General features: G+C 45.0%; 1 protein-coding gene across 7 annotated transcripts in view; it reads right to left on the bottom strand.

Annotated features, from left to right (window-relative positions):
- Positions 1 to 331: 331 nt before the first annotated feature.
- PKNOX2 (PBX/knotted 1 homeobox 2) overlaps positions 332 to 14602 on the bottom strand; it is a 456599-nt gene continuing 442328 nt past the window's right edge. For all 7 annotated transcript variants that reach the window (XM_079955104.1, XM_079955109.1, XM_079955105.1 and 4 more), the window contains 3 exons: positions 10228 to 10304; positions 6197 to 6375; positions 332 to 4395 (listed from right to left, as the gene is read on the bottom strand). In XM_079955104.1, coding sequence (XP_079811230.1) covers positions 4151 to 4395; positions 6197 to 6375; positions 10228 to 10304 — 501 coding nt within the window. In that variant the 3' untranslated portion in view covers positions 332 to 4150. The remainder of the gene's footprint in view (positions 4396 to 6196; positions 6376 to 10227; positions 10305 to 14602) is intronic.

Raw genomic sequence — 14602 nt, 5'->3', positions numbered from 1 at the left:
AATCTTCAGAACAAGCTGGGATGCTTCAAACAAACCACATAGGATTAGCCACGGTTTGCTGGGTTCGGCCGACGTGACAAGCCATGGTTTATAAGAAAGTGGAAGCCATCCTTCTGAGCTCCTTTGTGGCTGTGCTGGAGGAGAGGAGTGGGCAAGCGCATGAGCCATTGGCCGAAATAACCATTGAGAATGGACATCTTCCTTGGGTGCATCATGTTGTGGCGAGGTAACATGGGGCTCCCTCCTGTCGACTTGGGTCTCTATTTATTCTTTATTCCTAATCCTTTTTACTAACAAGAGCATATAAATAAACACAATGAAATACAGCTGGAAAACCTCATCTGGTAGCACTTTATAATAAATGGACATGAATTAATACTAAATTACAATGAATTTTCTATGAAATTACATATTACATTCATGCCATATCAGTATCCAAAAAAACGGGAGCTTTCCTGCCCACTGATATTCCAATACATTCCCAAGGAATTATCATCGATTCAACCCTTAATGTAAAGCGATTGATCAAACCTCTCAACTCCTCTAAGAGCCAAAAGAAGGGGCAAGCTGAAAAACTGTGCTTCGTGAGGGAAGAATTGGAAGAGACAAATAAAGCTTTAATGGGTAATCAAAACATTAAAATTGGGGGTGGGGGAATTGTTTTGTCTCGGAAGTTTGTGGTTTGTTCGGCTGACACATTGAGGAAAGGAGTGTGGACCATTTGCAAGGATTTGCGTGTGGCAGGACAGATTGTGCCTTGCTAGGAAGGAAGACGAACCCCTAACTTTGGAACAGTGAGCTTCATTGCAATGACAGCATAGGAAAAAACAACCCCATAACAGATTGCTAGGATAACACAGATTATAAATAAGATTATTGGGGTCCTACATCTCTGTTGAAACAGCAGCTCCCTCCTCCCAGGAAAAATACATTCATTTCAGGGACATTTGACCACCAGATAATCCAGAGGTCCACAAACTGTTGTTCACAAGCTGACAATCCAATTTTTTTTTGTACACTGGAGACATTTTCCTGAGCACAATGTACAAAACAAAATAATAAGTTAAGTGAAGATAGGGGCAATGATAACTTAGGAGCTTTCTCTTGGAGCCCTCTTCCATTTAGTACTGGGAAGTGAATGGAAAGACTGAGTGTGAAAGTTAATTTTCGATTCTGAGAAATTCGCCCCTCCTAGATTATCATTTTCAACATGGCTTCAAGTGACCATAAAAAAACTCAACACATTGGAGAGCTTGTTGGGTGCAGGCTCCAAGCACCTAGTGGGGCATTTGCTACCTTTTGATAATGTGGGGAAATGGAGGACAACAAAACCAAGGAGTAGAAAGAACTGGGCTGGCGTCAAGGGCTGGCATAACTGGGCAAAAGTCTACAGCCTCACAGCCAATCCTGGGAGCTTCCTGGCCTTGTGGAGTTTTCCTCCTTGCTTGTGTTTATTCATTTGCTGTCTCCAAGTGCTGAATGGAGTGAGGAGGACCAGTAAAATCTACATCCCTTGCTGCCTTTCCATGGGAGGTGGGCCCAAAGAGAAAAAAGCAAGCATATGGGCAAGGGTAGCTGTGGCAAGGAGCACGGACACCCACTCTGGTAGGGGGCCTGTTGAAATAACATTGCCCAAGGGCTGCCCCAAACCTGGACCCAACACTGACCAGCCCCCTACGTGGTTGGAGCCAACGTAGAGTTCTTTAGTAGCCATCCTGAGGTTTCTGGCCTTTCTGATTTCCCTGGGTTGCAGGGAGACTTCAACTCCCATCAGCCACAACCAGCATGGCCAATGGCCAGGAATTATGGGAGCTGTAGCCTGAAGCAACATTGGCTTCCCCCTGGTTGAGGTTGATTTGCATTGCTGCCTGCAGAAGTCACGTTGCACATGCTGTTCCATTAAGCATTCTGATTATTTCTGCCCAATGCTGCATTAGAAGTTACAGTGCATGTATTTGCCAGGGAGAAAGTCTCACTGAGCTAAGTATGTGGGGCTTACTTCTGAGAAAGGATTTAGGATTGGTGGTGCAGGATATTGGGTATCCACTGGATGTACGCTGACTACATTTCCTCCTTTCCTGGAGATACCAGCCTGTGTTCCACCCTTGCCTCCTTTCGACCTCACTGCCGATGAGTGTGATGGAACGCTCTGACCCAGGACTGGTGCAACAGTACTGCATGCACGAATCTCAAAATGCAAAGCCTCCTTGGCTACGAGTCGCGCACTCCCCCCCCCTGAACTGCATGTTCAAATGTCATGCTCATTGAATGATCAGACGCACCATCTTCTGGTTTGGGAGTGTCTACGCTCCCTAGGAGGAAAGTGCAATCTGCTATATGTCTCTCTATGGCGGAAGTATCACAGGGGCTGGCTCCATGCGCAAATTCCTTTGCTGGCCTTAGGACTGCACCTGCTATTTGAGGAGCTTGCATGCATGCATGCATGCATGCATGCGCTTTGCATGTGTTTAGGCTGAAGTGGGCATGTGCTGCTTGATGGCGAACTCCACCAGATTTAGGCAAACTTAACAGCTGCATTTCTAGGAACGCTTGTTGGAATTAAAAGCGGCTGTTTATTGACTTACGGGCCACACTCATGAGTTTTAAGCGGCAAAAAAACAGCTTCAGAGACCAACAAGGCATTCTTATGGTTAGTGCTTATATCAACATGGAAGCTGCTTTAAAGCTCTGCCACCACAAGGTGAGCTGTTCATGCATGGTGGATCCCCTCTTCGCCTGGGCGCCAAATGGCTTTTAAAAAAAAGATTACTGCAGCAGGATGGAAAACACAGGACAATCCATGTTTGTGAGCTACTGTGTGCCTCGTGTGGAGAGATTTAAAGAAAAGTCTGCCCAAAGGCAGTGAGTGATGGTGGTCAATGGGGGGCAGCTATTTTTCATCTTATCCTGATCCTGAATGTATAAAACGCATCCAGTTGGGTGTTGTGCCTGGGAGACCTTTTCATTTGGAGGTTCTGGAGGTGGCAGAGACACAGGTGGTAAAAGGTGACAGGTGACGAGTTCCAGGGAAATGAGATTGTGAAAGGGGCATTTATCTCACCATCTGGAGAGCAGTTCCACTAAGCTCCAGAAAATCTCTTCTTTGCTCAGAAACCTGTGAATTCTCCAAGCCACTTTTTGCTTGGCCTGTGAACCTGTAAACGTTTGGAAATCTGAGCCTGCTCATATTCAACCAATGCAAAAAGCCGTAATGGTTACATCTCAATTTATGATCCTCTAAACAATTAACATAATTATTCAGGGGCATTCTCTCTCTTTTTTTTTGGGGGGGGGGGTTGTTGACTTTGCATCCTGTAAGCAGGGAATCAAACCAGGCATGTTACTATTATGACATTTCCATTCAGAGGGCTAAAACCTTTCACCTCCCCTACCCAAATGGTTCAGATGGCAGTGTGGTATTCATTTCTCAAATTAACCACAATGTGGCTCTCTCCACATGCCTTGGGATCTGGCCCACTGAAATCCTGAAGACTTGATATCCATTTCTTCAGAACTAACCAGGAATCTACCTGGGTCCAGCATTAAACTCTCGCTCAACGTCCAGTCGTGTGGTTGTTGGTTTTTTGCAAATTTGCAAACTTGTTTTTTTTCTACATCTAGATATTTATAATCATTACAGTCTTTTAGTTTCTTTTTGTAAAAACCATCAATCTCTTCTCTCTCTCTCTCTCTTTGCATCTATAAATCTCTCATAAAAGCCGTGAAAATGAAAACAGACTTGCCTCTCAATTGCATGTCACCAAAAGGCTTTGCATTAGAACATCCATAAAACATTCAGTCGTACAGAAAACAGCTTACCCTAAAAACACTTTTTGTTGTTATTATCAAAAACAAAGGGGAAAAAAGAAGAAATGAACTGGCCACAATATGTGCCTTGTAAACGTGTCTCCTTCACTTAAATAATCACTTTGCACATTCGGCAGGTCTCTTAAATGTGCATCATTCGTGCCTGCTCCTGCAGCTGAAAGCAGGTGAGCCAGACTCAGGGTAAGGGCATTGTCGTTGAATGATCTCTTTAAAGGGGTGCAGGGCTTGTACGTGAAAGTTCAGGCTCTCTTCTCAGGCCAATGATTTAGGCAAGCAGCCAGGTTTCTCAGGAGGCGTATGCTTCACCACTGACCAGGGTCCTTTACTCAAGCGAGTCACTGTGCTCCAAGCCAAGGTCGCTAACATTTGTTGTCTGGAGTTCCTCGGTCTCTTCCTCCAGCTCCTCCTCTTCCTCTTCCTCCTCCTCCTCCTCTTCCATTTCGTCGTCCTCCTCATCTTCTGTCCCGTCAAGTGAGTCATCATGAGCCGCTGCCATCATGGCCTGCTGCATAGCAATGGTGGCGTTATCAGAGGAGAGGGATTGCAGGTTCTCCATGTTTATAGAGCCTAGAACGAAAAAGCAAACAGCTGATATGGCGCACGGGAAATAGCTCCGCTTATGGTACCACCACCGGGGCAGTGCATTAAATTAACCTCACTGAATTGTTTGAGGATAAAATTGAGGCGAACTGTTGCCCGTGCTGAAGGAAATTGGCTTTCTTCAGTCCTGTTATGGGCACCTAGTTATTAGGGGGGGGGGAAATAAAGGGGAAAAAATTATTCCCCCACCCCAGGTCCAGGAGCGGCGACAAGATTGCGTGCAACCTCGCCGCCGCTCCCGGAGCTTGAAGGCCTGGGGGCAGGGAAGCCTAAGCTTCCCCTGACCCCAGCCCCCAGAACAGGCAGCTATCCGCAAGCCTTCGGAGCCCAGCGGGAACTCCTGCCGCGCTCAGAAGGCTTGCGTATGGCTGCCTGAAGCCCGGCGAGCGCAGCGGGAGTTGGCACAGCACTCGCCAGGCTGCAGGCTGCTGTCTGCAAGCCTTCAGAGCACTCCAAAGGCTTGCGGATAGCTGCCTGAAGCCTGGAGAGCGTGAGGGGTCGGTGCGCAGCAAAAGCCTGCATTCGCTCCATAGGACGCACACACATTTCCCTTTCGTTTTTGGAGGGGAAAAAGTGAGTCCTATAGAGAGAAAAATGCGGTATTTCTATACTGCCATTTAATAAAATATCAGCGTTGAAACATAAAACACCATTTGAAAAATGCATATACAGTAGCACCTCGGCTTACGTTACCCTTGGGTAACGTAAACTTCAGGTTGCGAAAGTGGCAAACCTGGAAGTGTTTTGCCGTGCGTGCAGGCTCAGAAGCGCTCTACCGCGCCACGTGCATGTGCAGAAGAGGTCTGCTGCTGCGCGCACATGCACAGAAGCAGTCCTTCCTGTTGCGGAGACCTCGGGATCCAACCAGAGCTCTGGGATGGATCCTGTCCGCAACTGGAGGTAGCACTGTAATCAAAATAAAAAATCAAGAGCTGCATAAGAAGGTCTTCAAGAGACTCCAGAATGTCAAAAGTGAGGACACCTGCCAAATCTCTGCTGGAAGAGTGTTCCACCAGCATGGGACTGGTGACTTGGTTTCTAGTTGAGGTAAATTGGGCCTCTGTAACTCAGGGGATAACTTACAGTGCTCCTCTGGGTGATCTTAGTGATTAAGCTGGGACATATGATCTCAGGCAGTTCTTAAGGTATCCTGGACCCAAGTTGTTCAGGGCTTTGAATATCAACACAAGAACCTTGGGTCTGGCCTGGTACTATACAGGCAGCCAAGTAAAGCTGTATCATGCTGTCATCTGTTGGCATTCTGCACTAGCTGGAGCTTCCAGACCAGACCCAAGGGCAGCATAGCCGCCATGCCCTGTACATGGACTTGGGGTAGGGGAGCGGCTCTGTTCACCTTAACACCCAAGAGGCTCTGTAGAGAAGGGGGTGGTCTTTCAGATATTTGGGATCTAAGTTGTTTAGAGCTTTAAACGCTAGCTTCAAATTATCGGAACAGCAGGAAATGAAGTGCTGGCAAAGAGGAAAAGTGCAAAATTAGACTCGAAAAACGTTAGGGACAGAGAAACCTTATATAATATATCTAAGTAGTTCACCTTTGAAATGGTCAGAGTCAACAGCAGGCATAGGCAACCTCAGCCTTCCAGATGTTTTGGGACTACAATTCCCATCATCCCTGACCACTGGTCCTGTTAGCTAGGGATCATGGGATTTGTAGTCCCAAAACATCTGGAGGGCTGAGGTTGCCGATTGCCTGGTCAATAGAATCAAAAAGCAAACTGAGGGTTGTGGCCATACATCAAATTCTTACCATCAGGGTTAGTACCAGGGTTGCCTCCTTGTTGCTGCAGTACTCCAGCCGCAATGGAGTTGGGCCAAAATCTCTGCGTAGGCCGGTGCTGGGATTTGATCTTCTTGGCTTTAGGAGCAGGATCTGGGTTGCTTGCATCAAGCATGGGCTGCAGGATACGTCGCCGGGCATTAATAAACCTTCTCACAAGAAGGGAAAAAACCAGAATGAATGGATGCATTTATTTACATATTTGGACCATCTGCATGTTAAGTGGCATCATTTTAAAAAAGAAAGACTTCTACAGTTCTATTTCTTGTACAACTTGGGACAAGGTTACTTGTGAGATTGCCTTACTCCATATAGGTACAAAGGTAAAGGACCTCTCCTGGTTTGCCCTGCAGAGGACCTTAAGGTCCATGAACAACCATAGTTTAGAGGTCCCAGGCCCTTAGGAAGTCAGACTATCCTCCACCAGGGCCAGGGCCTTTTCAGTGATGGCTCCAACCTGGTGGAATGCTCTGTCCCATGAGACAAGGGCCCTTCAGGATTTAACCTCCTTCCGTTGAACCTGTAAGACAGAGCTATTCCGCCTGGCCTTTAATTTGAATTCAGCCTGATCTTTTATTACCCGTCCCTTCCCTTCCCTTCCCTTCCCTTCCCTTCCCTTCCCTTCCCTCCCCCTCTCCTTTTATGAAGATCACCCGCTCTGAGACCCCACAGCTAATTCTCCCCTGGTCTCCTCGCTGGCCCAAGTAGGACCAATTCAGCCAGCTAGCCCTGGGGGTTATCTAATGCTTATATCCCCTAAACTGATTTTTGAATTTTATTGTTATTCATGTTTTTATACAGTATTTTATGCTGCTTTTATAATTAGGTGTTTTAAATTTGTTGTTAGCCGCCCTGAGCCTGGTTTTTGAACCGGGAAGGGCGGGGTATAAATAAAAAAAAATATTATTAATATTATTATTATCATAAAAATATACAGGCATTGAAAGTGGATTCACACCATCTTGAGGTGCATTTCTGCTTTCACAGAAGAAAAAAAGGGTCTGGTTTGTAAATTATCTAACATGGTGGATACAGGTGAAATACAAAATATATTAATGCAAACAAACAAACAAACAAAGCCCAAGTCTTTTACAGCAGGGATGAGGCAGACCTCACACTTGTGCAATTTACTTTATTCATTTGTTTTACTAGGACCACGAGGTTCACAAATTGGAACCAGGTGCAGAATAGCCTCTCACATTTCAAAAAAGCAGGGCAGACTACTTCTGAGTACCTGCTCAGCTCAGGAAAAAAAATCTGACTCTTCTTTCCCCCTCCCCACGCATTCTGTGTTTCTCAGCCCCTTAATTTAAGGTAGGGAGGAAGCCTTTTAGAAGCTACTATTGTTAGAAAGCCCAAAATCAGAAAATCTTGTTGATCTACTGCAAATCACCCAAAGATCTATCAGGAGATCCCAAGCTATCTGCTGTCCACCACTGTTTTACACTGCAGTCCTATGCATGCTTGCTCAGAAGTAAGCCCACTGAGTTCAATGAGGCTTTCTCCCAAGTAGGGATGGGTGAATCTGCCACTTTCAGTTTCTCTCCTCAGTCTTAAGTTAAGTTTTCTGCATTTCCACAGCAGCTTCCAATTGTTTTTCTGTTTTTTTAAACAAGTCCTTCATTAGCATTTTAGAGAACATTTCTCCTTAATATACACATTTTTGAATGAAATCTTGCCTAATTTACACGTTTTTGCAATGCAACCCCCCCCCTAATATAATGCATTTTTGTATGTTACTTTCACTAATATATGTGTTTTTATGCTTACTTTACTCTCGTTGACGCCATTTTGTACACATTACTTGGCTGGAGAATTGCACTGCAAAATTCAGAGAAGTGTGACTTTTGAAGGATGACTGTGTTTCGGTCTTCACATTGTTTTGAGAAGTGTGAGTTAGGTAGCTTCTCATTAAAGTGCAAATAAAATCAAATTTCTCCCTCCTCCTAGTGTTGTTTATGTGTGTTGCCAGAAATTGATTATTTAAGTCTTGTCAGCCCATCTCAATGCAATTTTATTTTTGACCTGGAAAAATCCCCATTACAAGGAAGGCTGCCCATCTGGTCATTTTTTACCACCTACGTGAGATTAAAAAACTTTGGTGCATGTACATATAAACATATCTGGGATCTAGCTCCACTTCTGCAAAGTGACATTTTCTTGTTATTTTGGCCTGGACTTCTTTTCGGAATGTGCCCTCATGTGGCGAGATCTGGAATTTAGCAAACCCTGAAAACCTGCATAAAAGTATAACTCTCTCTCTCTCTTACACACAAACACATACGTGTATACGAGTGAAGATAATATACACAAATGCCTTACATTAAGGGACGTGCCTTGCAAAAAGGCATACAATAGGCAGAAATGTGTACCAAAACGTGTGTGTTAGGAGAAATGTGCAAGGGTTTTGTGTGTGTGTGTGTATGTGTGTGTGTTTTAGAAAAGATTTGCAGACTGATGAAGAAATGGGCAAACTGAACTTAAGACAGGAAAACCGAAAAACCGAAATTGGCAGATACTCTTGTCTATGCAGTTTATTTCTAGGCATTTACCGTATTTTTCGCTCTATAAGTCGCACCAGACCACAAGACGCACCTAGTTTTTGGAGGAGGAAAACAAGAAAAAAATATATTCTGAATCCCAGAAGCCAGAAAAGCAAGAAGGATCACTGTGCAGCGAAAGCAGCGATCCCTCTTGCTATTCTGGGATAGCTGCGCAGCCCGCATTCGCTCCATAAGACGCACACACATTTCCCTTTACTTTTTAGGAGGGAAAAAGTGAGTCTTATAGAACAAAAAATACGGTATTTGCTGGAAGAGGGTTCCTCACTGATTCTCTCCTTCAAATGTCCTCCTGCCTCACATAAGCATACTAGTCAAAAGGGGAAAAGAAACATATGTGCTTCGTCACACGTAGTTCTTCCTGAAAGTTTCCCAGGGCCATGTGGGTGAATCTTGACAGAGAATATCTTAACTACAGAAGGACCAGAGGTGACTGTCAAGGCAGAATGGCGTCTGCCTGCTCAAAAAATGATGGGTAGCCTTGTCCATTTCAGACCCAGGTTTTAATTTTTCTAAAAAACATGAAACCTCCTTCAGCCCAAACTTCCTCTACAGGCCTATAGCCACAGGGGAGGAGGAGGGAGGCAAGGAATAACTGAGGAACTTCCAGAGCCTCTGCACAGGGAACCTAAATAAACATGTTTAATTGTATTCAATGTTAATAAAATCATTTACAGAAAATTGCAAACACAAACTAGCCTAATACAGTAATACCTCCGCGAACGTCCGCCTTGTCCAGCGTCCATTCCGGCGAACGTCCGTGGCAAACCCGGAAGTACCGGAACAGGTTATTTCTGGGTTTGCCGCTTGCGCATGCGCAGAAGCACTAAATTGCTTTTTGTGCATGCGCAGAAGCACAAACCGCTTGGCGCGCGTGCGCAGACTCAGGGCTTTGCCCTGCGTCCTTTTCGGCTAGCGGCCGGGGCTGCAGAACGGATTGCTGTCGCGAAACAAGATACGACTGTACTTAACCATTGTCCCTTTGTATTCATTGCCTGGAACCCTGGGGAAATATCATTTTCTCACAGTAACAATTCTATCTATTGGATAGAATACTGGCTGCATAGTTTTTCATATCTCAAAGGGTTAGATCAAGGACAGCCAACACAGTGTCCACCAGATATTATTGGACTACATTTCCCATAATCCATTCTCACTAGTCAAGCTGGCTGAGGCTGATGGGAGTTCCAGCATGTGGAAGGCTCCATATTGGCTATCTCTGGGCAAGAGGCTTACTTTTTTATATAAAAAAAGGAAAGGAAACTGGAAGCCTGGAATATCCCTGAGAGGCCAGAACTTTCTACAGCTATGGCCCTGCTCTGCTTTGACCTGCGAACCACAGCAACAACTTGAGACGAGAGGATAAGACTGTAGGTCAGAGAATAGCATCTTTGGTGAAGAAACTGTCCTTTCCAAAGAGGAGGTCGATAATTCACTCACCAGTTGTTGACTTGCAAAAGCGTGAGGTTAGTCTGTGCTGCTATCTGCCTTTTCTCGTCCTCTGTCGGGTAAGGGTGCTGAAAAAGAAGAGAGAGAGAGAGATAACGGTATTGTTGCACCACATGCCACAGCAGGGATTATCCAGAGCCTGTCCTCTCTGAGGAGATCTGAACTGCCGCGGATGTGTGCACTTCTGAAAGCTCAGCTCACATGGCTTGTTGTCAGAATGGGTCTCCCACTCACTGTCCTTGCGGCATTGTTTCAAGCAGAAGCACTCCTTGTCCTGCAAACCGGGACGTTCTGCGTGCAAAGCATGAGCTCCACCAGGAAGCCACGGTCCTCCCGCTACCTTAGGGATGAGGAGCACCAGATATTGCTGGACTCAGCTCCCAACTGCCCCATCCAGCATCACCAATGGTCAACAGAAATGGGGGTTGGAAGGGACACAGATTTCCCATCCTTGCCCTGGCCAATGTGGCCTGTGTGCCAATACGGGCACCCCAGGAACTGTAGCATTTGGGGAAGCAGGGAGGGATAGACAGATGCACTCTTCAGTGCCATGGGGCCACTCAGAGAGAAGCAGCTCCCATCACTGCACAAATTAGGCCAAGCATGGGGACCTGGAGAGATCAAGGCCTGAGGGAAGACCCTGGTTTTTCTTTGCCTTAGTTCATTATGGATTGAATGTATTTCTTCCACATTCAACATGAATATGGCTTTGACTGGCCTTATGTTTTGAAAGATGCTCTGCTGACTGATATTTCATGTTAACTGAGTTATTTTCTGCTTTGCTTTTAGCCACTTTGGGTTTCTCTTAGGGGGAAAAAGCAGGAGTTAATCAGTGAAGGAAAAAGAAAGGTTATTTATGTATGCCACTACTGCGGCCTGTGTTTTGTTATCCCAAAAATGGAAAACCCGCGAGGTCCCAACTAAAGAAGAATGTCAACTTAAGCTGATGGAATATGTGCAGCTTGTAGACTTAACACATAGAATAAGAGAACAAGAAGAACATACGTTTAGAGAAGATTGGAAAACAGTTATTGAATATATGGAGGGGAATTGTGTACACTTGAAAACGTTGGCAGGATTAAGATAAATTCAACAGTGTAAATAAGTTTTGATGGATGCAATAATGGCTTGGTTTTTGTAAAAGATGCAGGGATTTATGAACCATGGAAAGAGAAGAGGGGAAATCATTGATATTTTAAGGATGTTTAAATGAGTATTTTAAATTGTAAAACAGAAAATTCAATAAAAATTATATACAACAACAAAGAAATGAAATGTCCCAGCTTCAAGTCTCGTCTCAACCATGGATCCACAGTAGAAGCAGCCAATATGATGCCCCTGAGATGTTGCTGGACTCCAACTCCTATCAACCTCAGCCAATGGTCAGGGATGATGGGAGCTGTAGTCCAACAACATCTGGAGGATGCCATGTTCCCTATCTCTGTAGCAGCGTTCCTCGGAGCATACATAGATGGTGGAGCTGGATTGGGCCCACTTGTGTCTGCTGGACCCACCCTATCCCCACACTTGCATCTATTTCTGAAATAGCTAGGTGGGGATGCTGTTTCTCAAAGGCTCGGCAACCGTGCCTTTGGAGAAGGACCACAGCTCAAGCTAGGGCATCTGCCTTGCATGCAGAAGGTCCCAGGTTCAATCCCCAGCGTCTCCAGGTGGGGATGGGAGAGGCCCTGTCTGAAACTGTGCTGGATGGACGAGCGGTCATAGGATAAGGTTTGTGTGTCCGCAGGCTCTTCCGGACATTACGCTGGAAATGGTTAGAGGGTGGGCCAGCTAGCACACTCTGACTGCCTCTCCACATGCATTCAGGATAATGTTTGCACAATGCTTATCTCTGAGCTTCAGGCTCTCATCTGCAATATGTGGAATTAGTATTACTATCTTAGAGGGTTGTTTCAAAGGGATTATTGCAAGGATAAGGATTATTCATGGACAATAAGGCTGTCAATGGCAACTGGTCGCAACGGCTATATATTACCTCCCGTATCAAAGGCAGCATGGTTCTGAATACTAGTTGCCTGGGGAACAAGAGTAAGGAGAGCCCCATTGCCCTCATGTCCCACTCGGGGGCTTCTCTTAGCAGCTCACTGTGGGAAAGAGGATGTTGGACTCAGTGGGCCCTTGGTCGGATCCAGCTGACAAGCTCTTCTTATGTCCTTAAAGGTAAAGGGACCCTTGACCACTAGATCCAGTCATGGCTGACTCTGGGGTTGTGGCGCTCATCTCGCTTTATTGACCAAGGAGCCAGCGTACAGCTTCCGGGTCATGTGGCCAGCATGACTAAGCCGCTTCTGGCGAACCAGAGCAGCGCACGGAAACGCCGTTTACCTTCCCACCAGAGCAGTATCTATTTATCTACTTGCACTTTGATGTGCTTTCGAACTGCTAGGCTGGCAGGAGCAGAGACCGAGCAACGGGAGCTCATCCCGTCGCGGGGATTCGAACCGCTGACCTTCTTAACCCACAGCGCCACCCGCGTCCCTCTTATGTCCTTACGAGTAAGTATATGAAATACTTTGGACGCTCCAGAAATTCTGTGTCTGTAAATGGGGATGGGAAAATCCGACAATTTTCTGTTTCTCCCTATTTTCCAGTCTTAAGCTCACCCCTTCACATTTCCACATCAGTTTGCAAGTTTTTTAAAAATCGAAAGTCCTCATGAAAATTCGCTAGCATTTTACTGCAAATTTCTCCTATCACACACACACACACACACACACACGTACGTATGTATGTATATATGCAATTTTGCAGGCACATTTCTGCAAATTAATTTCCCCTAACCTAGTGTGTGTTTGTAACTTATTTTCACAAATACATGTATTTTTACATACACTTTACGCCAGTATATTAATTCTGGGCACATTTTGGGGTTGCAAAATTCAGAGAATTTCAAAGGATGACTGAGTTTTGATTCTTGTATAATTTTGGAAGCTGCAAATCAGTTAAAAGTGAACTGAATCAAATTTCTCCTCCATCCTTATATATAAATGCCAGGTACTTTTTCAGATTTTTCAAATGTTTTTCTTTAAACACATGTGTTCTACTGTTTGGGCAGCAGAGGGCAGCAGCAATCTAGCTTAGTGATGGTAGATGAACCGTTAATTCCAATTTTGCTTGCTGCATAGCAAGCAGAACCTTGATTTACAGCTTATCGCCACAAAAGCTTCTGAATCACAACAGATTTTGTTTTTTGCTGCCATCCATGTTTCTAAGTTTTAAGTGCTATGTGTGTAAAACACACAGTGCTATTCCAATTGCGTTTCTGTGACCATGTTCAAAAAGTCAAGTTGATGGTACTAGTTGCTACAAAGTCTAGGTAAGAGGCTATTTACTCCCCATAACACTGGAGGGTAAGTATTAGATGGACCCAATGACTCTCAGGCAGTTCCAGTTCTACATGGGGACAGAACTAATTTCATCCCATCCAGATGCAATGCAGATTTTAAAGGCAAAAGTCTTTTAAAATCTGCACAAAATTATGAAGTTAAAATAAACAAATATACCTATGAGGAGGTCCAGTGGTTGCAGTGTTACCTCTGTCCTCTTAACTACATGGTCCCACTATCCAAATGCTCATTATAGAAAATTCACTTATCCCAATGTGAAGAATTAGTAACCAAACCAAATTCACACCACAGATTCAGATATACGAAGAGCTGGACCTGCGTGTAGTACTGTAAACGAATAAGCAGCCTTAAATAAGCCTTATTTTTTTGTGTTTTGCTGGTTCACGCAGCCGTTTCACCAGAAACCATGATGGGAGGGAAGGAGAGTAGGAGAAAGGGGGAGAGACTGGACATTTGAGAGCATTTCCCCCTTCTTAGTTTGCCTTTTGCAAGGATTCAGGGGGCTTTCCCAGTTTCTTTTTTGTCAATTCAGGGTCAAGATGCCGTGGTCAGGAACGCATCAGAAATTACCCCATAGGAATCAATAGAAATCGTTGACTCGTTATGCAAATGCTCGCCGAGCAAACAATTTCCTGAGGGAGCACCGTGTTTGGAGAGCAAGACCTGTGTGTAATCTCTCTCTCTCTCTCTCTCTCTCTCTCTCTCTCTCTCTCTCTCCAATTCTTCTTTAAAAGACCCATGCCACCATGTGCTTCTGTCACTCTCAGAGGAAATCGTATGGAAGAATCATGGTTGGTTCTACGTATAAACAAAGATCAGACATGATCTTAACCTGCATCCCCCTCTAAGAGCAATGGAACATCATCAAGTCGCAGGGCGACTTGGATTTCAAAGTGCACAGAGATGAGGATCCCTGTGCTGGCTGGATGATGCACACTGGAACTTTTTTTAAGAGAAAAGAAAAAGTTAAAGGGATAGAGGTAACTCTGGTACCCTGG

Source organism: Podarcis cretensis, assembly GCF_951804945.1.
Source record: "Podarcis cretensis genome assembly, chromosome: 15".
NCBI lineage: Eukaryota > Metazoa > Chordata > Lepidosauria > Squamata > Lacertidae > Podarcis > Podarcis cretensis.
This window is presented reverse-complemented; position numbering and strand designations above follow the sequence as displayed.